Source organism: Herpailurus yagouaroundi, unplaced genomic scaffold, assembly GCF_014898765.1.
Source record: "Herpailurus yagouaroundi ecotype Mexico unplaced genomic scaffold, PumYag 160, whole genome shotgun sequence".
Lineage (NCBI taxonomy): Eukaryota > Metazoa > Chordata > Mammalia > Carnivora > Felidae > Herpailurus > Herpailurus yagouaroundi.
In genome coordinates this window covers 51165336-51190333 of record NW_024412401.1, presented here as the reverse complement: position 1 = coordinate 51190333, position 24998 = coordinate 51165336, and the positions used below count along the sequence as shown (strand labels likewise).

General features: G+C 59.2%; 2 protein-coding genes across 2 annotated transcripts in view; one reads left to right on the top strand and one right to left on the bottom strand.

Annotated features, from left to right (window-relative positions):
* Position 1: 1 nt before the first annotated feature.
* On the top strand, positions 2-1842 carry IER5L (immediate early response 5 like; the record flags this gene model as incomplete). The annotated part of the gene is made up of 1 exon (XM_040481192.1): positions 2-1842. A coding segment is annotated over one exon (513 nt), but the record flags the coding sequence as incomplete, so codon positions are not given.
* A 19356-nt stretch (positions 1843-21198) lies between these two features.
* Positions 21199-24998, bottom strand: part of PTPA (protein phosphatase 2 phosphatase activator) — a 30434-nt gene continuing 26634 nt past the window's right edge. Inside the window, exon 10 of the mRNA XM_040482610.1 lies at positions 21199-22310. Coding sequence (XP_040338544.1) covers positions 22233-22310 — 78 coding nt within the window. The 3' untranslated portion in view covers positions 21199-22232. The remainder of the gene's footprint in view (positions 22311-24998) is intronic.

Sequence of the window (24998 nt, the reverse complement as noted above, 5' to 3'; positions counted from 1 at the left end):
CTTCTACCGGGGCGCGTACCCGGCCCCCTCGGACTTCGGCGTGCACTGCAGCAGCCAGACCACCGTGCTGGACCTGGACACTCACGTGGTGACCACGGTGGAGAACGGCTACTTGCACCAGGACTGCTGCGCCTCCGCCCACTGCCCCTGCTGTGGCCAGGGCGCCCCAGGACCCGGCCTGGCGTCCGCCGCCGGCTGCAAGCGCAAGTATTACCCTGGCCAGGAGGAGGACGAAGACGACGAGGAGGACGCTGGCGACCTGGGAGCCGAGCCCCCCGGGGGCGCCCCGTTCGCCCCCTGCAAGCGCGCCCGCTTCGAGGACTTCTGCCCGGACTCGTCCCCGGACGCGTCCAACATCTCAAACTTGATCTCCATCTTTGGCTCGGGCTTCTCGGGGCTGGTGAGCCGACAGCCGGACTCCTCGGAGCAGCCGCCGCCGCTCAACGGGCAGCTGTGCGCCAAGCAGGCGCTCGCCAGCCTCGGCGCCTGGACTCGAGCCATTGTCGCCTTCTAGGGACCCCCGAGGGCACGGGGACCCGGGGCCCCGCGGGGCTGGGGCCAGACAAAGACTCGGCCAAGGGGCGAGAGGAGGGAGCGAACGGGCGCCTGGCCACCCGGGGCTGAGCTGAGGGCGAGCAGGGGGAGGCGGCTGATGTTTTATAAATTGTAAAATAAAAAAAAAAAAAAAAAAAAGAAAGAAAGAAAGAAAAGAAATCTATGATCTTGGACTTTATTTTTGCAGAGAGAAAAAGCGCCTATTTAAGTATGCTTTGTGTTTCTCCTACTCTTTTTTTTCTTTTTATTGTAGTGATTGCAGTGGTGTTTAGCGAGGAGCCAGCCACGTGAGGGAGGGCTGCTGCCCGGAGGAGGTGCCGGGCAGCCGGGGGCGAGGCAGGGCGCCCGGGCCGCCAGGGCGCGCCGGGGACGCAGCGCAGGAGGGCGCGGGGCCCGGGACGCCGATTCCAATCAGTTGTCAGACCCGGGAAGCCCGACGCTCGGTTCTCCCGAGTCCCTCCATGGGGTGAGGAATGGGTCTTGTGAAATCCTGAGCAAAAACAAAGGCAAACTCTCTATCTCCGAAAGGGACGTTTGGGTCACATTTCCTCTCCGGGGGCGGCCTCCAAAGTTCTCAAAATGAGAAGGCAGAAATGAAAACACTTCAACTTTTTTTTTTTTTTTCTTTCCCGGGGCGGGTGTCTTGAACCCCTCCTCTCCCCGCCCCTCTGGCTCCGCTCTCTTCCCCTCCTCCACCCGTCTCCCGGACTCGGGGGGTGGCGCCCGGCACCCCGACACTCCCGGACACCGTTTGGGGAAGGGGTGGGGGGCGGGCACGGCGGACTACATTTCCCATCATGCCCAGCACTGCGGTCCTCACTAAACAAAAAAGGAAGTCGATTCCTTCACCTGGATCCCCGGCGGCCCCGAGGGAGGGAGGGGCCGGGACCGCCGACTGCGTTGGAGACTTTTCACTAAGTTCCTGGTCAGATGTGGTGTTTGTGTGTGTGCTTCTAAGTTGCACTGTCCTAGTTCAGGCTTCGGTTGCATTTCATGAAACCAGCATTGTTCGAGGCTGTGAGAACCCTGTCCTGTGTCTTCAGCTCGATAGATTTTGTTTAATTTAAAGCCTTTTGTTGTAAAAAGGTGGGGTTCATCTGCAGCCCCTCTGGTTCTCTGCCATCAGCTCCATGTGGACCCCAAAACAAGTTGCCAACCCTTCCTTTCTTGGCCCTTCTCCCTCATTCTTCTGTATTTTTGTGCATACTGAATTGTATATCACCGGGTAAAACTGTTCAGATGATTTGTTTAAATTTATAATCTTAATAAAAAGCCGATTATAGAGGATGGTGGTGTCTTGTTTTCAGATCTGCCTGGAGGTGGAGGGGAGGACAGAGGGAGGTAGGGAGAGACCCCTACCCCCATGCAAATCCCAGCTCTCCGGGGCCTGGGCGGGCGGGATCTGCCCACATCCGCAGGGCCGGGGGTGGGAGAGGGATTGGAAGTGCGGGATGTTGGTTGCTGGGGATGTTAGGGCTGCGCGCCTCCCCGGCCGCCTTCCCCAAAGGGCCCTGCCCCCCCCCCCCCCACGGGAACGGCCGCCCCCCGGGGTCTCCAGCAGGAAGCGGAGCCTGCCTTCTACACATTTCCTGCCCGGCCTGGAGCGCAGGGCCTGGTCGGCCTCAAGTCTAAGCCCTCTGCGGCCGGGGAAAGCAGCCTTGGGACCCTGGGGGGGGGGGGGGGGGGCTTTCTGGGCCACCCACACTCCCCGCCCCGCGCCTCCGCCCGCTCGTCCGCACGTCTCGGGCTGCAACTTGGGGAAGTTTTTTCCTTTTCCTTTTTTTTTTTTTTTTTTTTAAGTTGAGTTTGTTATCACTGCTCGGTGCCACTTGGTGGTGTGCTGGCGGCGTCTCCCTCCCTCCTCGCGCCCCTCCCCTCCCCCCCCCGCCTCTCTTCCCTCCCCAGTGGATGGAGGCAGGAAGGCTCCAGGCGCGCTCTCCCCTCTGACCACCTACGGAATGACCTCAGAGTGGGAGAATGTGCCAAGGCCCCGAGGAAGCTCGCGTTCTCCCCACTGGAACCAAATTCACATCTGGAGCCGCGGCTCCGGCCCGGGGGCGCGCGGGGGTGGTTCCAGCTTTACAAATAGGGGATAGGAAAGAAAGACTGAGAAAAAGAAAAAAAAAGCCAAGTGGCAGCTTGCTGTTTGTTTGACAGTGTCTCTCGGTGTCCCTCTGGCTCTGGCTGCTCTCCCCAGTGCTCTCGCGCTCGCTCTCTCACCCCTGCGCTCCCCTTTCCTGCGCAAGCCACCCCTCCGGACGACTGGCGCCCCCCCCCCCGCTTCACGCCTCCAGCAGCGACTGGAGGGGCTGCCGCCGAGAGGCCCCACCCCAGCCTCTGAGAGGAGGACGCACGGCAGTCCCAGGGGCCCTCTCGGCTTCGGGTCCCCGTGTCGCGCGAGGCGAAGTTCTCGGGGACACTCCTGAGCGCGGGGGGCCGCGAAGGTCTGCGATGGGGGCGGGGGAAGAGAGAGACTACGGAGGCGTGAGTTACGGGGAGGAACGGCACCTCCACCCCAGCCCCCCCACCCCACCCACCCAGGGCTGTTTTCTCGGCCTCCCACGGGAAGAGTCTGGAGCTGCTGGGGAGGGGGAACAGTGCGTCTCCCCGCTCCCCATTTTCTCCCTGCTGCACAGGGAAGTACCAGGAAAGCTGTTTGATGCACGGTTTTGCTTCAATCCACCAAGCCAGTTGCCAGAGCTCCCCCTAGCGCCACTTCCCGGGCGCTGCAGCGGCTGCGGCTGGGAGTGGGCGAGGCACAGCCGCCAGCGGCGGGGCCGCCGGGGGGCGGGGGGCTGCTCCGCGCCCACCTGGGGCTCAGCGCCCGGGCCGGAGGCAGCCCCGGCTGGAACGGGAGCCCCGGGCCGCGGGCGTCGCCACTCCGGGCCCGCGTCGAGGAGGGGGCACGTGGTCCAGTCGCCTTTGTTGGGAGCGCGGACCTGGGCACGGGAAGGGACCAGCCAAGGGGCTTGGGATCCTGCCCCCCCCCCCACGCCCCATCCGTCGCCCGGAGGCCTACGGCAGAGGAGTGCGGCTGGTAAGCTGCCAAACAAGAGCTGTGGACCCAACCGGATCCCGGGACCAGCGTTCCCCTCCCTTTTTGCCAGGTTTTCTGAGCTTCAGCAGTGCCAGGAGCCTCAAGCACATGGGGTTCTAACTGGTGGAGGGAGGCGAATGGAGGGCTCTGAGAGCCCCCAGAAGGGAGATACCCTTCCCCCCCCCCCCTTATTTTTTCAGGACTCAGGCATCCACGCAAAGGGTTAATGCCCCGAGCATAATAGGCAGTGACCCAAAACACAACCCACCGGCGATCTACATCTCACGCTAAGATATTCCTTACAAAACAGTTGCACTTGCTACTATGCTGCCCAACACGCGGGGGTGCGGGGAGGGGGGCGGGGGGGAACCACACCCCGCCACACTGTCCCCAACACAAGACGCTCTAAGCAGCATCTTCACTCAAACCCCCAGGGTACTGCACAGCACGCAGCATGCCCACCCAGAACATCCTGAGAGACTAATATTCCCGTCCGTAGCACAGACTGAAAGGCTGGGGGGCTGTGGAGGATGCCCGGTTATGACAGTCCCGGGGAAGGGGGAAGGGGACAGGCAGGCAGTCCATCCAGAAGTCCACAGACCCAGATCCACAGACAAGCCCCTCTTTCTCCAGCAAAAAAAGGCCAAGACAGACCCCACAAGAGCCCCCAGGCAGGAGTCGGGGTGCTGCTTGGGGAGGTAGGGAGACCCCCTCTCGCTCATTCCCCTAGGTCCCCCACCACCACCACCACATGCAAACACACACACACACTTCCCCCAGCTCCTAGAACACCGCAGATCCTGCTGCCCTTGATACGTGGCGTAGGGTTGAGCCAGGCTCCAAGCGGCGCTCCCAGCAACATAGAGCTGCTGGGATGACAGTCCAGATCCTCAGGGAGCTCCAGGCTGCCCTCCAGAGAAGCCAGGGGCTGGGGATGCCCAGGGTTCCCAAGAGAGCCACTGTGCAGGGCGCTGAGATCTGAGTGCTTTTATGGTGTATGCATGCGTGTGTGTGTGTGTGTGTGTGTGTGTGTGTGCGGGTGGGTGTGTGGGTGTGTGTGTGTGTGGGTGTGTCCTGTGACTTTCTTCTCTGCACTTGAGATTCCCACTCCCCGACTACAGACCCACTTCTCACTACAGCTATAGACGGCAGCTGCTGGTTTCCCATCTCCCAGCTTTGCCACCCAACTGAGACTGTCCTCTTACTGTCATATCCCAAGCCTGTGTTCTGTCCCCAACCTGGGGCCAGGGTAGGAGGGTGGTTGGTAGCCCCCACGGGAAGCTCCTGGGCAGAGAAGGGGCGCTCTTCTCAAGGAGGGTGGTACCCGGTGACAGACCAGAGGTGTCCAGAGAGAGGGGCTACAAGCCAAGCTAAAGGAAGCTTTTAGCTGTGGGACTTGGGGAGACCCAGGACACAGGCATGGCTGCTTCAGGGCTTGGTGACTAAGTGCAGCCAACACAGCCCTGAGGAAGGAACATTCTCCTTGCTTCTAGCTCCCAGCCAGGATAAGGAGGCTCCAGGGCCATCTGGTGCCTCCCAGGTTTGCCACTCGGGGAACCCCCAGGGGAAGGGAGGCTGCAGCCCCCAGGGCAGGGGGGCAGGGTTCTCCCAGCAGGCTCCGCGGCAGGGATAGTGACATGGGCCACCGTTGTGGGGCTGAGGGCAGCGAACAGCCAGCCGCAAGGAGGCCGAACTGGGAGAACTTGGCTGGAACTCCTGTGTGGCCCTTCCAGGCACTCCCACATACCACTGCAAAGGCTTTGAGGGGAAGCTGGGGTGATGAAGGGGTCTGGCCAGTAGGGATGGAGGGGGAAGGGCCATGCTGAGGTTGTCGTACCCACCTTCAGACACAGACACACAGGTGGTGGGGTCTGGGGACATCGTCGTCGGGGGGCGGGGTACAGGTAACATGATCTTTTCTCACATGCAGGTGAAAAAAAGGCCGACTAGAAGCTCTAAAATACTTAAGTGATTATTACTAGGTGTGGACTTTACAGACAAGCTTTGTTTGATCCTTCATACATTTCTAGATTTTCCAGATTTTCTGCAATGAGCACGTATCACTTTCATATACTTAGAAGAAAAAACTAACACTACATGTGTCGGAGAAAAATGTGACGTGACAGGTGCCGTAATCGATGTACGGACGGCATGCTTACGGAGCAGAGCGGGGGGAGCCGCTGTATTCAGCCTGTCTGGGCCAGGCTCCCCCCTGACAAACAGAACACGCACCAAAAAGCCTTGATTCACCAGAATTCGCCCTCCTGCGCTCTGTCTTTGTTAAAAGAAGCCTGAGACAAAAAACGACAGCTCATCTCGAGGATGTTGTTGAAGAGGCCTTCTGGAGGGAGCCTTGTTAATTCTCACCTCTGACCCCTGGCCCAGCTCCACCCCGTCCTACCCATCAATCATCACCGAATGATTCGCTCAGAGTTGCTAGATTACCTGGAGAGGAGGGTTGTAAGAGGCAAATGTGCTTGAGAAACGTTTGCAGCAACTTAGGCCAAAGAGCACTGGACCAGGAGTCTGGAGACCGAGGGGCAGGCTCTGGGTCGGCCACAGGCTTACCTTGAGACCTGGGCTGTCACTCTCCTAGCAAGCCCACATTCCCTCACCTGTAGGGATAGAGTTAAGAGGAGGGGAGTAGGGGCGCCTGGGTTGAGGCAACTTAACTTAGTCGGTTAAGTGTCTGACTTCGGCTCAGGTAGGTCATGATGTCGAGGTTCCCGAGTTCAAGCCCCGCATCGGGCTCTGTGCTGACAGCTCAGAGCCTGGAGCCTGCTTCCGATCCTGTGTCTCCCTCTCTCTCTGCCGCTCCCCTGTTCGTACTCTGTGTCTCTCTTTCTCTCAAAAGTAAATAAGACATTAAAAAAATTAAAAAAAAAAAACCCCGCAGCCACCTATAAGCACAGTCATCTGCCTGTTTCACTCATTCATTCAAAAAATCCATGCATTCAGTCATTCAAATATTTATCGAGTACCTATAGGTGCCAGGCAGCGAAGACACAGCCGAGAACAAGACAGACAAGGGCCCTGTCCTCATGGAGCTTACATTCCAGTAGGGGAGACAGACAAGAAGCAACGAAACCAATAAACATTAAGTTACATGTTACAGAAAAATAAAACAGGGCCAGACGGGACTAGGGAGAAGGTGGCGTGGCACCACTTCCGAGTTGGTGTGACATTTGCGCTGAGACCCAGACGGGTCAGCTGGATTAGTCAGTATAGGAGAGGCTCTGCGGTGGTAACAAATCAATCCCCAAATCTCGGAGATTTGGCACAACGAAGATAGATGTCCTGACCGCGCAAAATCCCGCTAAACTGACGATTCTCCGAAGGCTGCTGTCCTCCACGAGGCGACTCGGTGATTCAGGAGTACAGAGTCCCGCAAGGGCCCTTCATCACCTCAGTCAGGAAGCGATTCCCCTCGGGGCGCCTGGGTGGCTCAGTCCGCTGAGGGACCCACTTCGGCTCAGGTCATGATCTCCTGGTTCGCGGGTTCAAGCCCCGCGTCGGGCTCCGTGCAGAGCCCGCTTCGGATCCTCTGTCTCCCTCTCTCTCCGCCCTGCCCCCGCTTGCACTCCTTCCCTCTCTCTTTCAAAAATAAATAAAAAACATTAAAAAAAAAAAAAAAAAAAGGAAGTGATCTCCCTCACCTATACTCACAGCCAATTGGCCAGGATTAGTCGCATGAAATTGCCTAACCGCCAGGGCCCCGGCAAGGGCAGTGCTCTTGGGGGCCTCGGAAGGAAAGGCAAGGCACAGGTGGTGGGGCACTAGAAGTCTCTACCACAGCAGCCGGACAGACGACAGCGGAAGAGCAGTCCAGGAGGCAGCAGCAGCACAAAGATACGCAGGAGCTACTTCGGTGTGTGGGAGGCCCAGGAAGACAGCTCGCATGGCCGAGGCAGAGGGCAAGAGGGTCAGTGGCAAGAAATGGGACCAGAAAAGAAGGCAGGGACAGGAGGATGCGGTTATGACCCACGAAGGAACTTGGAGCCGTGTCTGGCACCCAAGCAAGCACCCCAGAAATGGTATGATTACTGGCGTAGGAACTTCCTTCCTTTCACCAGGTCAGTGGGGGGAGGGGCAGAGGGAGGAGATAAACCAGTACAACCACAGTCCGGGTCAGTTTCCCTGGTCCGGACCAGATTCCCTGGTCATGCTGGGCAGGCTGAGGCTCCAGGCCAGTGGGAGCTCTGTCCCTCCTCCTAAAGGATTGAGCCCCATAGACGCAGGCATCCAAGGACCCTCAGCAAAGAGGGACGGTGGCAGGGTTGTCCCAGGGCCACATGAGTGTTCCTTGTGTGACGTCCCCTCCCTGGAAGTTGTAATACCAGATGAGCAAAGGTGGACCAGCACACCTAAGGCCTGGCAACCGAGGGCTTCCCGAGGCCACCCCCACTGGGGACGCCCGTCCAGCGCCCGGCCTTGTGGTTCCAGTTCAGCCTCCAGAGCCACACGGGCCGGAGTGCAAACTGGGTTCTGTCACTTTCTAGGGAACAACAGGCTCTTCACTTCCCCTCTCCAAGTCTCCAGTCCCCTGTCCACAAAATGAGGATGTGCATGAGAACTCACCTGTGCAGTGAGCCTTCTAGAACACCTCACCTGGTACACAGTAGGTCCCCGATAAGCAAGAGTTTTGATATTGTCACCACTCAGCTCTGCGCAGATAATAAGCTTTCACTGCAAGATGCAGAACAGGCTTTCTACTGACTCTACTGACTCCGAACAAAATTGACGATCAAAGAATTCCGATGATGTATCTTTTTCAAGAGAGACCCACACTGAGATCTTTTTAACTCTGAGGCCAGGGAAGGAGGGCAGAGAGAGTGCCCCATACACTTTAAACTTTGTTGGATTTTGTGTGCGTGTGTCTTTCCATGATCGGCAGTCGTGTTTTCAAATATGCTAGTCTCCAGGAAGGTGCCTAAGTATCTTCAAGGTCTGGCTATACCCGACAGTCAACATTTACCCAAGGTGTGTTTAACAATTTCATTCAGGATGTATGCTTGGTGATTGAATGAATGGATGGATGGATGAGTGGATGGGCTATCCGTCCCATTCATTTTATTTATTTTTTTTTTCAAAAAAAAATTTTTTAATGTTTATTTTTGAGGGAGAGAGACAGAGAGACAGAACATGAGCGGAGGAGGGGCAGAGAGAAGGAGACACAGCATCTGAAGTAGGATTCAGGCTCTGAGCTCTCAGCACAGAGCCCGATTCAGGCTTCGAACTCACAGACCTTGAGATCATGACCCAAGCGAAGTCAGATACTTAACCGACTAAGCCACCCAGGCGCCCTTATTTTTAATTTTTTTTAATGTTTATTTATTTATTTTGAGAGAGAGAGAGAGAGAGAGAGAGAGAGAGAGAGAGAGCGCAAGTTGGGGAGGGGCAGAGAGAGAGAGAGACAGAAAATTCCAAGCAGGCTCCATTCTGTGAGCGAAGAGCCCAATGCGGGGCTCAATCCCACAACCTGTGAGATCATGACCTGAGCTGAAATCAATCATCTGAGGCTTAACCCACTGAGCCACCCAGGCGCCCCCTAAGGAGTGGTTTAAAGGGAAAATAGTTGGTGAGAGATGGCCTGCCTTCCCCTAGCCAGGCCCTTCCCCCACCCAGTCCCCTCCATCTCTAACCCCTCCCCCTCTTGCCCCCACCCCAGTCATTTCCTGAAGTTTCTTGAACATTCCCATGCACCCTTCCCAGGTTTATTCCCCCACCTCCAGTCACCCTCCAGGACACCACACACACACACACACACACACACACACACGCACACACACGCACGCACACACAACCCGGGGTGGAACTTGAGGCTCTCCTTCTACACCCACATCAACCAGCCTGGGGAATGCTGGGAAGGCTGAGGAATAAAGCCTCCCTTTCTCCCGAGAAAGAACTGGAGTCCTGAGACAGATAAAGGACCTGGCTGAGAACAGAAGAGGTCCTCATGGGGAAGGCAGTTAGATCTCTGGCCTGCAGACATTCCGAATGGATGGACATCCCGTCTCTCCTTGGCCTCTCCTTCAGTTTGCTCTGGGGCGTGGGCAAGATGGCCACCGGCCAGGCCCAGCTTCACAGGCCTGTGACCAGTGTGGTCACACAGGGCCTCACGTTCAAAGGACCCCATGCTTGGGGTTTAACGCTCTGCAGCTGCTGTCTTGAAATCCATAACCATTTGTCTTTGAATCTGTGTTTTGTAAGTGACATCTGATGGGACAATGGAGCACGCGCCAAGAACTTGGAGCTTCAAGCCATGTGCTGTCCTGCCTCCTGCCACCTCCCTGCCTCCCCGGGACAGGTTCTCAGCTCCCCCTTACCCCCTGGCACCGTGGCCCCGCCTGGCCTCCCCCTCCACTGATGCCCTCCACCCCGGGTACAGGCACAGGGAGGGTGGGGGTCAGGTATTGGGGGGTGTGCCAGCGGCCATCACTGCCCAGGATTGGCAGCATGCACTTGGGCACCCATGGCAGGGGTGGCAGGGTGCCTGGGAGGCTCTGCAGTATCCCCAAGCCCAATAGCACTCCCTGAAGCAGCTTTGTGTGGTCAAGGATCTTCTTCCTCCTCCTGTAGCCCTCCGGGGACTGCCTTGTGTTTGTCTTCTCTGGCCAGCTCAAGGCACCCTCGGGGACAAGCCACGAAATAAAAAATTGTATACTTTTGGCGATTCTGCACAGGAACGAAACGCTCTGGTTTTGCATTTAAAACCGCTATTGCACAATATGGAGATGAATGGTAAAATTCATGCTAGTCATTTAAAATTTTTATTTTTCTTTACTTAGAATGACATTAAGCAGCAAACAGAAGACACCGTGACAAGTTGGGAGAGAGCCTGTAGAAGTAAAAGCGTTCTATGTACTTTTAATGGCACTTTTTCCCGCTTTTCCGGCAAAGGGCCCCGCATTTGGCTGGGCCCCACAAGGACACAGCTGGCCCTGCCACTAGCGTCCCCAGGACAACACCGTCCCAGAAGCCCGGCACAAGGGGCATCTACCCAACAGCTCCAACAGGAAGTACCATGGATCGCACTCACCTGCACAGCCTGGGTCACATGCTCATTTCTGAGCCAATCACAGCAGATGAGGAGGCAGGAGCCCTCTGATTGGTCAGGTCTGGGCATGTGTCCATCCCTAAGACTAGGGGATTGGTCAGCCCACCTCAGTGCCTCCCAAGGGGTGCTCCATGGGGAAGAGGGATTCCATTCCCAGAGGAATGGGGACTGTCCAGCCACCAACCCCTCCTCCCCTCAACGCTGTCCTTCCTCTACACACTCCTTATGCTTAGTTTAAAAGAGAGAACAGGGGCAGCTGGCTGGCTCAGTGGGCAGAGTGTGTGACTCGATCTCGGGACTGTGAGTTCGAACCCCACTTTGGGTGGAGAGATTACTTAAAAAACAATGTCGACGGTGCCTGGGTGGCTCAGTCGGTTGAGCGTCCGACTTCGGCTCAGGTCACGATCTCAGGGTTTGTGAGTTCAAGCCCCGCATCAGGCTCTGTGCTGACAGCTCAGAGCCTGGAGCCTGCTTCAGATTCTGTGTCTCCCTCTCTCTCTCTCTCTGCTCATCCCCTGCTTGCACTCTCTCTCTCTCTCCCTCTCTCTCTCTCAAAAATAAACATTTTTTAAATTAAAAAAACTGAATTTTGGGGGGGACCTGGTTGGCTCAGTCAGTTCAGCATCTGACTCTTGATCTTGGATCAGGTCATGATCTCATGGCTCATGGGTTCGAGCCCCAAGTCAGGCACACACTGTCCCTGCGGAGCCTGCTTGGGATTCTTTCTCTCTCTCTCTCTCTCTCTTTCTGCCCCTGCCCAGCTCACTCTCTCTCTCTCTCTGTCTCTCTCCCTCCCTCTCTCAAAATAAATAAACTTTAAAAAAAAAAAAAAAGGGCTTACCTTGGCCTGCTGCCCCCCCAACCCCCCCCCCCCCCCCCCCACACTGCCCTTGCTCTCAGTCCCTTGAACTCATTGGCTCCTGCATCTGGAGAGAACAGAGCCTCACACACGGAAGGTGCTCAATAAACTTCCATTGGCTCAACGGCCCCACTTCCTGTGGATCAGGCAGGCATGGGGAAGGCGGCTGTGAATGAACCCTGGCCTCCATCAATGAAACAGAGGAGGCCCAGGGGTGGGGGGTGGGGGAGGCCTCAGATGTGGAGAGGCAAGTGGGCGGTCTGTTTCCAGGAGGGGCTTCAGTGCCAGGATGGACACTTGCCCTGCGATGCAGGGTGGCATCTCTGTATTACCAAAAGCAGGGCAGCTCTCGCTCGGTGTCTTTCCTTCCCGCTTTGCTTCTCTGCCCTTTGGGATCTCCCTGAAACCCAGCCTACTCAAGGCCAAGTGCACATAGTCGGCCTCGAGGGTGCCGTGTGAACCACAGAAGCACAAAACTCCAGAGCCTAGGACACTGGGAAGCCATCCTGCCAGGGTGGCCCTCCGTGGGGTCCCAGAGCTCCTGCATTAGAGTTGTCTGGGGAGGGACAACCCGGCACCCAGGGCTCCATCTAGCACCTGTTATCCAGATTTTTCTAGGATTTTTCTATTCATTCATTCACTCAACAAATAGGTATTGGGCACCCACCTACGCTGGGGCAGTCACTATTCCAGGCCCTGGAGATTCAGTGGTGACCACAATAAACCTGCTTCCTGCCCTCCAACCGAGCTTTACATTCTCCTCAGAGCGATGATAACCAAGTAAACAAATCAATAGTAAATTCCGATCGTGATGAGTGTCCTACAGGCAACTAGCACAGAAGGCAGGTGGGAGAGGAGCTGGCCTGGTGGAGGCTCCCTCAGCAGCAACTCAGAGAAAGCAGGGAGGGCCCCTTGGAGGTGGTGTCACTTGAGCTGAGCCCTGAGGTACCGGACAGAGCCACTGCTCACCCTGGAGCCCGAGCAGTCCCAGCAGAGGAAACAGCAGGTCCAAATGCCCTGGGGCAGGAAGGAGTTTGGCATCTTAGAGGGCCAGGGGGAGAGCAGTGTGACTGGAGCACAGGAAGTGGGGCAGAGCACAAGGACCAGAGGAGTCAGATCCCGTGGTGGATTGATCCGCCAGCAGTGAGAAGCCCACTTGAAGAATATGAGGGGACTTAGAGGGCAGAGTGGAGTCAGGAGACCAGAGAGGAGGCTGCCACACCGGTCTAGTGAGAGCTGGGAGCGGCTGAGATGACACAGCTGGGAGCAGGCAGGGGAGAAGCGGACAGATGTGGGTTATAATCTGGAGAGGGACCCCACGGGGCCCGTTTGCGGGTTGACTTTGGAGAATGGAAGAGAGGCTAATGCATGGACTTGGGGCCTGACGGTTGCTGTCCAGAGATGGGCTGCCGGGAAGTGGAGGACAATCGGGAGCCCACTGGCCACAGGCAATTTCCACGACAGAGGAGAAGTCTTTCTCTTGCCCAGCAGGAAGTGCCTCATCATGCTGACAACGTAGCTCCCGCGTCAGACAAAGTCAGGGTCCATCCTGACTCACAGGGTGAGCTGGAGACCTTGTGTGCGTCCCCTCCCCCCTGCTTCCTCATCCCTACGATGCGGGTGATGCCACTTTCTCAGCTCACCCTGGGGACTCCGTGAGGGCGCGTGGAAAGCTGTCCTGCAGGCTGACACATGGCTATGAGCCAGAACTGTCATTACTGTCCTTGTCTTTGTGTGGCTGGCTCTGCCTCCCGGAAAGAAATGGGGCTGTGGAAGTGGGTGCCTCTCAGACAGGGCCAGGGTCTGGGGCCGGTCCTGGAGGGATGGACGCTGATGCGGGGCGGGGCGGGGGGGGGGAAGGAGGGCTCTCGGGCCGCCCGAGTGGTGACAGCGCAAGGCAGCCAGGGCCACCCGGCAGTTTCAGGGAAGGCCCAGGGAGGGGCTACGGGAGTGTGAGCTTCAGCAGGAAAGAGACCAGCACCTCCCTGGCGAGCCAGTGTCTTCACCCACCAGGGTCTCAGTTTCCTCCTCTGTGAAATGGGGACATAGTCGGCCCATAGTGACGATTGAAGTGAGACATGCTTTTAAGCACCTCACACAGACACACGGGCTGGGCTCAGGAGCCACCAGCCCCAAGGCCTCTTGGAGACAGCCTGAAGGGTCAGGGTGCAGGCAGCTGCTGGGGCCTGGAGCAGCAGTGGCAGGTGGGGACATGGCGGTGGGGGGGGGGGGGGGGTAAGGAATGTGCACGGAGGACTCACCAGGCCAGCGTGGTCCAGGCCGGAGGTTGGGCCCGGGGTCAGCAGGCGGCAATGGGACGAGCCCCCCACCCCCACCAGCTACACCTCAGAGCCTTCCCGGGGGCCCTCGACACCCACCAGCAAGCCTCCCCCACCCTGTCGTCAGGCCCGTCGTTCCCTAAACGCTCTCCCGTGTCCTTCTAAAACCTCCACGGGGAGTCGACGCCATCACCGAACTCAGTGGCGAGGATGTCCGTGCTGGGGCCCGACAGCCTGGGGGTGCATACCTCTTGCCGAGGACGCCCTCGCCCTCTATGCCTCCGTCACTGCGACCCCCGCCACGGGTGGCTCGTGAAGACTGAATGAGCTAATGTAGGCAGAGCCCTGCACTGACTGGTTCCCCTTCAAAAGATCATGCAGTCACCCCTGTAAGACCAAACTGATTTGTCCCCCCAATTTATACCTGAGGAAACTGGGGCTCCGACAGGTTAAGCCACTGGCTCAAGGTCACACAAGGGCAAGCAGAAGAGCTGACTCCAGAGCCCAGGCACACTTGGACCACTCCACTCCCCATCCCCGGCAGAGACCCTAGAAGGGTCTGCCCAGAGATCAGACCAACCCCCCAAAGCCCCCAAGTGGAGGTCTGAGCAGCCTGGTCCAACTGAGGCTGGACTCCGGTTATCTGGGGAAGGGGCATCTGCACTCCCGCCTGCCTTGCCGGTGTCCCTTCTGAAAAGCCCCAACATAGTCCCAAGCACATGAGGAGGGAAAAGGGACTTGTCCACACCCATACCTAGAGGTCGGCACAGGTCCAGCCGGAGCGGGTGCTTGGTGTCCCGGAGCGGTGGCAGTGGATAGAGGGGAGAGCGCTGAGACCAGAGTCAAGGGCACGGCCGGCCGCCCTGTGAGGGGGGTGCACTTCCCACTTCTTTCTGCTTGCGGGGCACCGACTTCATGCCAGTTTCTCGCTGCCCAGGTTCCGAGAGGCGGGACGCACAGATGCGAGACTGGAGAGGCTCAGAGAGGTGAAGACCTTTATCCAAGGTCACACAGATCTGCCTGATTCCCGAGACCTCGCTGCCACCGTGTTCCCTAGAGACCCCGTCCTGTCCCGGGTCCCTGTGGTGCTGGGCACAGTGCCCTCCACACCCCCTGCTCAGAGGGCGGTGGTGGATGAAGCCGGGGCTCCGGGCTCCGCTCCTCTGCTGAGTGGGGACTCAAGCCGTAGGGCTTTGCGGTAGGGCTGCAGGCACTGGGAAATGGAACCATTCCTCCCTTGTTTATCACCACCACAGTCCCCACTCCAGGCTGGGGACGGGAGAAGGGCACCTCGACTCTGGCGGGGGGGCGGGGGGGTTGCTCTGAGCCATACCCTGCGCTGAAAGCTCACCGCCCATCCTTTGTCCCACATATCTGAGTAGGTCCCCTCCTCCCTTCTCTCCCTCCTGCCTCTCTGCCAGAGGTGCACCAGACTCCGTGCTCTTTAAGGGGAACACTTGATCGGTTTTTTTTTTTCCTACTACAAAACAGCCATGTGGACACCATAGAAAGACTTAGAATTCAAAAATGAAAACCAAAAGGCAAAGTTAAAACTTACCCACAATCACTTTCTCTTTCTTTTGTGGTTCACTAACATTTAACATTTTCAGAACTGTTTTTTCGGGAGCAGGAAAGGCAGCAGGGGTTTCGTGAAAACCCTCATAGCCCCACCACCCAAAGATAAGCACCTGGAGAAACGGCCTCCCGGCCCTTTGTCCGTGTGGATGGACAGAGAGACGGATGGATCAAAAAATGTAGATCGTTGGCTTTCTTACAAAAAGGAGTTATACTTTTCCTACAGTCATTGGAGCTGTTTTGCCTGCTTGGCAACTAACGGGTCACAAGCGCCTCTCCCGAAGAATAGACGGAGACGCGCATCAGCTGAGGGCTCACCGTACGACTGTTCCGTCCTGCTTCTGATAATCCCCAACTGTTGGACACACGGGGCAGTTCGAATGTCTCATCAGGGCAAGTCATGCCAGGATACGCTCCAGGAGGAAGGGCCCAGTCTGTCTTGCCCACTGTAGCATCCCAGCGCCCGGCACCCGGCTTGGGAGCCGAGAAGCCTCCGGCGACGTCTGCCAAGTGAGTGAACCGACGCGAGCTCAGCCCCGACCTGGGCCTCTCCGGCCCCATCTGGCCCCACGAGGTCGCCGGGTCCTCAGCTGCAGCTGTCTTCAGGTTTCCCGAGGCTTCCCTCTCTCCTTTCTTTCTCGACCACCCAGACCACACCCTCCTTTCTCTCTCCTCCACGCTCTCTCTCTCCACACTTCTGCCTCGGCCCCAGGGCCCTCAAAACTGTTCTGAGGTCCCCATACCAGCCATCTGGCCTCCCTGCATCCCAGCCTCCTCTCTCCCCGCCAGACTCTCCCGGCAGCCGTGGCCCATTTCCGCACCGACGCCATCCCTCCACGGGGAAGGCTCGGACTCGTGGCAGCCGTTCCCAGATGCGTCCCAGGCCCCACAGCGTGCGGCACCCTCCTAGGGGTGCCAGGAGACAGGCCGGACATGCCAGGAACAGCGACAGTGAGTGCCGTGTGTAGGGGTAGGCCTCAGCCCCCATCAAGGAACCCCACGTAAAGAGAAGCTGTGTCTGCAAACAGTCCCTTATCACCCCACCTTCCAATTAAGTGGCTGCGCCTCTAACGTCCCCCCACCTAAAGATCTGGGGCTGCCACCGCCATACATGTAGCCCCCACAGCCAGGGTGGGCTGAGTGCTCAGAGCGGGGCCAGGCAGGTGGCCATGGGAGATGCAGGGGCCAGGGAAGGGCTCTCAAAGGAAGTTCGGCCTCAGCTGAGCTCTGAAGGATGACCACGGATTCCCAGCGGGGAACGGGGTTCTGGGAAGAGCACCAGATCCTACTGTTCGGTGGTCCAGGGAGTCTGAGGGACAGAAAGGAGGCCAGAGCAGCTGGAACCCAGAGAGCACGGAAGGAAGGGAGCTTGGGGGCTGGAGCACTGCCGGCAGGGCCCGGGAACAAGGGCTCCTGGAAGTCCCTGCAGCCCAGGCTCCCCCACCCCACCGGGACCTGGGTCTCAGCAGCCCTGCCAGGCTCGCCACCAGCCAGGTCCAGATGTCTACCCTACAGAGCTCCTCAAACTCAGCCCCCACAGCTGAGCATACCCACACCCACCCCAGCGGCGGTCCCCTGGGCCACTGAGAACTCATCCCTCTCCCTTGACACCAGGTCTTACCTGGATCTCCCCCTTCCCAGCCCAGGGCCTCTCTCTGCCCTGCAGACGGCCTCCCACATTTCTGACCTGGGCCGAGTCCCCAGCCCCATCACTGGCACCAGCTTCTGACCAGCACCCAAATAGCTGTCAGTTCTTCCTAAAACCCAATCTGGCTCTGTCTCTTCTCTGTCTCTGTCTCTCTGACACACACACACACACACACACACACACACACAGAGGCACCAATTAAGCATCCTTCCTGGCCAACTGATACCATATTTACAGGGTGCCTCCTGCACACCAGTCTCACTGGCTCAGGGATCCAGCATCGAGCAGGTCCCTGTCTTCCTGGGGCCCATCTACTAGCCGCGCAGACAGACGTTAAGCATACGTTTTGCTGATAATTACATGCAGTTGTGTTGTGTCGAGGGGATGTGCATTATGGGAGCCTCTTACAGAGGTTCAGAGCCCTCTGCAGACCAGCCCCCATCTGCTTTTCCAGCCCGGCCTCTTGTGACCCACACCGCCACACCTCTGCTCACAGCAGGCCCCACCGGAAGGCCCTTCGTCCTCTGCCCATCATTCAAGGCCCCATTCAAATGCCATCTCTTCCTTGGAGCCTTACCTGAGCTCCCCTTGGAGGCTCTCCTCCGGCTTCTCCCCACGGCTGGCCCAAGATCCCTCTGTTTCCCCCACTAGGTTGAAGTTTCTTTCTTTCTTTCTTTTTTTTTTTTTTTTTTAAAGACTTCTTAAAGTCATCTTTACACCCGTTATAGGACTCGAACTCACAACCCCAAGCTCAAGAGTCACACACTCCACTGACTAAGCCAGCCAGGTGCCTCCGTTTAGAAGTTCTTTTTTTTTTTTTTTTTTTTAAGTTTATTGATTTATTTTGAGAGATAGCAAGCAGGGGAGGGGCAGAGAGAGGAAGAGAGAGAATCCCAAGCAGTCCCCTGTTAGTGCAGAGACCCACACAGGGCTCGAACACCCGAACCATCAGATCGTGACCTGAGCCAAAGAAATCGAGAGCTGGACGTTTGACCGACTGAGCCACCCAGGCACCCCTGGAAGTTTCCTAAAGGGAAGAATCTTGCCTTTTTCATCTCCACATTCCTGCAAATGCCATGTACTCAGCATGTGCTTGCTGCTTGTTAAACTCAAGAACATGTCGCCTGACTTGGGTGCAGGTCTAGGGCACACCTTTGCTCTCCTTCCAACCGCAGCTCCTGCCAGGGGTTCTGCTAGCGACAACCCCCACCCACCCCCATGACCACGGCCTGGCTTCGGCCCCCTGTGAGCCAGGAACACAGCTGCAGAGTTCAACGTGTTCTCTGGGGCCTCTCTGGCCCAGAAGGGGGGGCAGGCGACACCTCCACCCCCAGCTCTGGGAGCCAGCCCCACTCAGGCTCCCTTCAAGCCCGCTGACCCTCAAGGGGGGACAGAAATGCAGCCGTCTTCTGCTGAGCGCCCGTCCCGTCACCCAGGTCCTGGGTGGGCTTCCCCGCCCTGCACTGAAGATCCTGCCCACGTGCTCAGTGTCCAGCTATACCCCACACACCCCATCTCCCGCCCATCCCACCCCACGGATGGCCTTGCTCACACTTCCTTGCAGAAGTGAATCTGGAACAACACGGGAGTCGGGGAGAGGGTCTGCCTTCCCTCTGATAAGGGACAAGCAGCCTGGCACCTTTTCAAGGCCCTCACTGCCGTCAGCCTCCCTCTCCTGGACCATTTCCAGCACGTGAGGGACACGGAGCACAAACCGGCCTGATGATCCTCCTCTCGCAAAGCCTTCCCAGACGTCCGGCCCCCGCCCTCTTTCCCCACCTCTGCTCCCTTTCCGACGAAACTCCGCGAGAGGGGAGTGAGGTGTTGTGTGCGGCTCGGCAACCAGACCATCCAGCTCCACGCTCTTCCTTCCAGGCTGGTGGGCTTGGACCGGGGACCCCACCTCTGTGCTTCCGTGAGCCCCTCGTGGGGCCTCGTGGGGACGCGGAAGCAGTGGCTCCTCCTCGTCTGATTCCCATTCCCTCCCCAGCCCTCTTCGACCCGCCACCCACCCCACCGAAGCAGCCCTGAGCGAGGCACAAAGACCCAGGGCCCATTCTGTCCTCTCAGCCGCGTGCCCAGGGCTCTGACCTTCAGGGTCTCCCACCCCCCCCCATGCCCAGAACCAGCCAGCCCTCTTTTCTCGCCTTCACCCCCACTCCTGCCTTGGTGACCCGGGGCGGGGGATCCACTGCGTGCTGACCACTCCCCAGCCTATTTCAGCAGCTGGACCCGCCCCCAGCTCTAGATCAGCAGACCCAGATGCCTACTCCAGGCCTCCCCTTCGAGGCTAACAGGCATCCGCCGGGCCCCCAACACCAAAGCCCTCTTGCCACATCTCCCCCGCCTCAGTAAATGGCATCAAGCTACACAGGCCGAGAATTGGGGCTGCTCAAGGCTTCTTGTCCTTCTCACACCCTCCTTCCTGTCGGTGATAGCTCTAAAGACAGCCCAAATGGGACCACCATTTCTCACCACCTCCACGCCGCCCACCGTCCTAGCGCCTCCCCTCCTGCCCCACATACTCCAGGCCATTGGCACTGGCAAAGCCCTCCAGCAGCTTCCCGGAGGATACGCAGACACTAAATCCCAATCCTGTCAGAGAGGAGCCCCTAAGACCCTGCTCCTCCCTGACCCACGTGTGTACCCTCCCCAACCCTACTGGGGCGCTGGGCTCCCAGCTGCTCCCCCGCCCGTCAGCCTGCAGCTCTCTCCAGGACTCAGACTCGCGCCTCCTCCGAGGTGCCCTTCCCAACCCTGTAGCTCAAGTAAACCGCACCTGCCGCCCTCTCTAATGAACTGTGCTATTCGCTTCGTAACACCCACCACTACCTAACGTTCTGGTATTCTGGGGTTGGCCGCCGTCATCCACGCTAGAACAAGGAATATTCGGCCAGTAACCACTTGTGAAATGACTGGGTCCTCACAATCCCTGGCCTGAGTATCATTATGCCCATACTTCAGATTAGGAAACCAGGCTCAGACACAAAGTCAATCACGAGGGCCGCTCAGCTAGTAAGCAGCGCAGCGGGCCTTAGGTTGGCTGGGGTTGGCTCCCGGCCACCAGGCTCTCCTGGGCAAGGCCTCCAAGGCCAGGAGAAAGGCCAAGGGCTCATTCTCTGAGGAGACTCATCTATACACCAAGTCCGGAAACACGTATGTCCGAGGAAGGGTCCAAGAAGCCTCGAGCACTGCAGCCCCCCAAATCCCAACTCCAGCACGACACGGACAGAAGGGGTGGGGTGCATCCCTAAAAGCTGCCGGTGCGTGGGTTGCAACCAAGTCCAGTCCAAAGGCTCCCCCGTCAAGCCTGGAGTCCACAGGGGCTGCCTTCATCTAGAAGGGCCATGGTGACCGAGGGCATTTGCTCTGTGCCAGGCCCTGGGTGGAGGACTTCACATCCTTCACTCACTCCTGGCAATCACGCTGTGATGGTCCCCATTTTGCAGACGAGGAAACTGAGGCTCAGAGAGATTCAATAACTTACACAAGACCTTGCAGCTGGGGGTGGGGACAGCCAGGAGTCGCCAGAGCCTGCTTGGGTGACCGGTGCACATTCACTGGCTGCCCAGGAAAAGCTTAGCCCAGACACCAGCTGAAACAGTCCAAGCCCCAGACTCCATGGCCCGAGGGAAGGGGACCCGATGGGGAGACAAACAGGCGTGTGGAGAAACAATAAACGTGTGGCACGGAAAGACACACCTCACACAGGTGACAGGTGCAAAACAGAGGCTTTAATCCAAACAGCAATGAAGGCGCACGGGGCCAGGGGAGGCCGAGGGGGCAGGGCAAGAGGAGCCAGGAAGGCGGTGATCTGGACCCTGGGAGGGAGGCCAGCACTGGACCTCTCCTAGGAAAACTATTTCTGTGACTCTCGTGGTTCCCGTCCTGGCCTCTGCCCAGGCCATCGGCCCAGGTGTGAGGGTCAAGTCCCTGAATTGTGCTTCTTGGGAGCTCCCCCTTCCCACAGGGGATGTGGACCCAGATAAAGGGCAGGGGTCTGGAGAAGGGCAGGCCTGGACTTTGGCCGGGGAGAGCCTGTAAGAGCCTGGCCCACGAGCAGCCCTAGAAGAAAACTCAGGACCTGTCATGCAGCATCCCCTCACCTGGCCAGGCCCTGCCCATCCTCACAGCCAAAGCCTGGGCTTGGGGGGGGGGGGGGGGGGGGGTGCCGCCCCCGAACAAACCGCGGGCCAGTTCGGGGGGGGGGGGGGGGGGGGGGGGGGGGGCATCGCTGCCTCACCTGAAGAACCAGTGGGTAAGTTCGGGGAGAGGGGAGGACAAGGAGGGGGCGCTGCTGAGTGCTCCGGTGGCCCCTGGCCCATCGCCCCGAAGGGCAGGCAAACAGGGCCAAAGGGCCCTGGAGAAGCAAGCGGCAGGGAGTTAGGAGCAGAACGGAAGATGTGAGAAGAATCCAGGCTCCCCACAACCAGAGCGGGCCCCGAGCCCCTCCCTGCGTCTCAGCCACCCCCTCCCAGCCTGAGAAACTTTGGAAAGGCAGGCCTCACCCCATCAGCCAGTGGGCAAGCCCTGCCAGGGCCCTCCCGAGCGCCCAGGGGCTACCCTTGCAGAGGGGGACAGGACCGGCTCCGGCCAGGAAACCCAGCAAAGCCAAGGCCAAAGAACAGAGAAGCCAGAGTGAGGAGGCACTAGACACAGGTGCCCGCAGGCCCAGGGGGCAGCCGTGAAGAGGAGCTGGGAGGGTCACCGGCCAGCACAGCCGATGCTTCTCGGCCCCCGACCCCACCCCAGGCTGGCCGCCTGCCTCCGCCTCCAGCCTTCAGAACCCCCAGGCACCCACCCAAACATGGCTTCAGAAACCGACCCACCCCACAGGGAGCAAGCGCTCCAACCCCCAGAAAGGCCACAGGCCTCGGGAAAGGAAAGCAATGGAAACCGCAAGCTCCTCCCCTTTCCAGCGGCGCAGAAGAGCCCAGGTCTCAGACGGGACTGGACAGAAGAGGAAGGAGGAGAGGAAGGCCGAGCACGGGACCAGGGCCCGAGCACACCCTCCCCACCACAGGGAGACAGGGCCCACTTCTCCCTTCACTTTGGGTCCTTCGGCCTCATGCCCTGAGCCTCCGTCAACCCCACACTCACCACCCACCCCAGTAGGCAGCCTCTCAGCAAACAGAAAGAACAGAGGGAGGGGGCGGGGGCGGCTGGGGCAGGGGAGGGCAGGCACAGGAACTGCGGCCTGGGTGGCCCCGGCTGCTCAGCCCCTAGCACGAGGTGACCGGATGGATGGGCAGCAGGCTCCCGAACTTGAAGTGCTGGATCACAGGGAACTTCTCCAGGCACTGTGGGGGGGGGGGGGGGGGGGGGAAGAACGGGGGGGGCGCCCCCCCCCCCCCCCCCCCGGCCCCCCCCCCGCCGCCGGGGCCCCGGGGGGGGCAGGAAGAGCAGAGGTGAGGACTGCACCGCACCCCTGCCGGGGCCCACCCGGCCTCTCGGGCCTCCGGGGGAGCCCCGGACACCTCCGGAGGCTCGGACCAGCACAGTTCCCACAAAGTGTCCCCACCCAGGGCCCAGGAAGGGGATGATCTCAGAGGGGCACCCAGGCCTTCAGGGAAAAGCAAGGCTTCCGACCCCTTCCCGACCACCCCCTCCTATCCAAAGACCCCCACTCCGTGACAATTAGACCTCACTCATTAGTGAGGGAGAGGGAGAAAGGAAGGGAAGGAGAGCAGGCAGCCCAACCTCACTGCGGGGAGGGAGGGGAACTGGGACATGAAAAGAACCCTCCAGACCACTGGGGAGCCCCTAGCCCAGGCCCCAGCCCTGGAGAAAAAGTGTAGGGATGTTTGGACACAAGCTTGACGAGGGTCCAGAGCCCATTTTTCTCCAATTTTCAGTTCTCTGGACTGAAAAAAGGCATCCTGCCACTTGAGAGCAAGACACTAAGAATCAGTTAACATCCCCACACCCCCAGGGCAATTCCCAGCAGCCCTGCGCATGGGGCAGAAGACAAGAACACTGAACAGGGGCATGGCCTACTCCCTGAACCCAGCCCAGCCAGGACCTCAGCCCAGGGCTCTGGTGGAGATGGGGATATTGGCAGGGCCTACCACAGAAGCTGGCCTGGTCCGTGGGCAGCCGGGCCCCAGGCCACACACCTCTGGCCTCTGGCCCCAGCACTGCTTAGCACCACACAAGTCCAGGAAAAGGGCGCGGTGGGGGGTGGGGAGCGGGGGGGGGGGGGGGGGGGGGGGGAAGCGGGCAGCTCCCAGCCTCCCCTCACCGGCCCTGGTCACTGGCGAGCTCTCTCAGGCAGCAGCTCTGGGCATGTGAGGATTTGCCTGCTCTCACACCTTTGACCAAGAAAATAACCAGGATGGCTAGGTTGGAACATGACTTATGGCTTCAGATAAGGTGAGCCCCATTCCGTGACTGCGGTCTCAACATCCATCTAACTTAGGGAGACAAAGGTGTGCCACGACTGGCCCAGGTCCCCTCACCTCAATGACCAGGCACAGAAACGAGGACGTCTCAGACCAGCTGCGCCTGTGTCAGGTGGGGGCTGATCAAGGCCTAAAGGGGGCCTAGGAGGCGAGCGGGAAAAGGGAAATCTTTTTGTGCAGTGGAAGGACAGGAAACTAGGCCGAGTGTGAGAGCAGAGCTCCAGGCCGCAGCCAGGCTGCTGGGCCCAGGGCAGAGCAAGTGGGGAGCAGGCAGCCGGGGGGGGGGCGCCCCCCCGGGGCGGGGGCGGCCGGGGGAGGAGAAACAGCCAGCAGCTCTAGGCCAGAGGCAAAGGCAGCTGCCAGTGTGCTTACGTCATCAAGGAAGTGGTAGGAGTTTGTAAAAGGGGGCCCCCAGGGCCCTGGAATTCCAGAAAGGGTCAAAGGTCAACCTGTTTCTAGCTCTCCTCCAAGAGAAGCTGCAAAGGCAAGCGGCTCAGCAGGAGGGGGCAGGGGCAGTTCTGTGCACTCTGCCTTCAGGGGCCCGGAACAAGCCTCCCCAGGGCCACAGGACAGGAGAGCACCGGGCTAAAGGCCAGAGGCTGCTTGGGGCAAAGGAAATCTTGAGGCTTCAGAACAACAGCAGAAGGGGGCCTCTGGCCAGGCCTTCTCCCAGCTAACTGTGCCCTGGACCAACACCCCCCTGCCCCGCGGACCCCCACTGAACTGGCCAGAGCGAGAGAGCGACCTCTTCAGCTCACCCGGCCCCCCAGGGACCTTTTAGCTGGATGCCACAGTGATGCAAGGGGGAGAAGGGGCTCTCCACGCCCCGACAAGGTCCTTCCGAAGGGAGCCCCGGCACAGCGACAGCCCTTGGGAAAGACAGGCCCCGCTGCCCACAAGGGCACCGAAAGCATCTGGTCGATCGGTTCAGAAAGGCAGGGGCAGAGCCTGGAGACGCACACAGTCCATCCCAAATCCCAAGGCCGCCTAATGCCAGGCCCAGTCGGGCCTCTGCGGCAGCTCAGGCGATCAACTCGCCTCCAAGAGCCAACTCTGACTGGTGGCCTTGGCCGTGGGGACGCTGCTCTGGACTTCAGGACTGGTGGCCTCGCTGGTCCTCCCCATGGACAAAGAGCTGACCTGAGAACACGAGTCCTTCTCCTCGGACCTCTGGGAAGGGAGCATGCGATCCCACAGGCTCTCGGGGACCAAAAACTAAGGGCTATTTCCCAGCAACGCACAAACGAGGGCCAGCCATCAGAGACGTGGCGCTCCTAGACCACAAGTCAGTGGGCTCCAGCACCGGCCTACAGAGAGGTCTGGCCGCCACACGGCATCCGGCAAGGCTGCCAGCTCCTGTGCCTGCGCACATCCAGAGCTGGAGTTTCGGGAGGAGCGCTCCGGGGTCCATGCGTGTCCCCGCTGTCCGGGCCTGAGCTGGGGTCCCGGTCTCCCCACACCCACAGAAATCCGACAGCTGTTACGCCGACTTCTGTCTCGTTCCTGTAGCACCGCCGCCAGCCATTTGGATTCGCCTGGGACTCCTCCTCTGGAAGGGGCAGGTAGGGGAAGGGGGCAGGGGCTCCC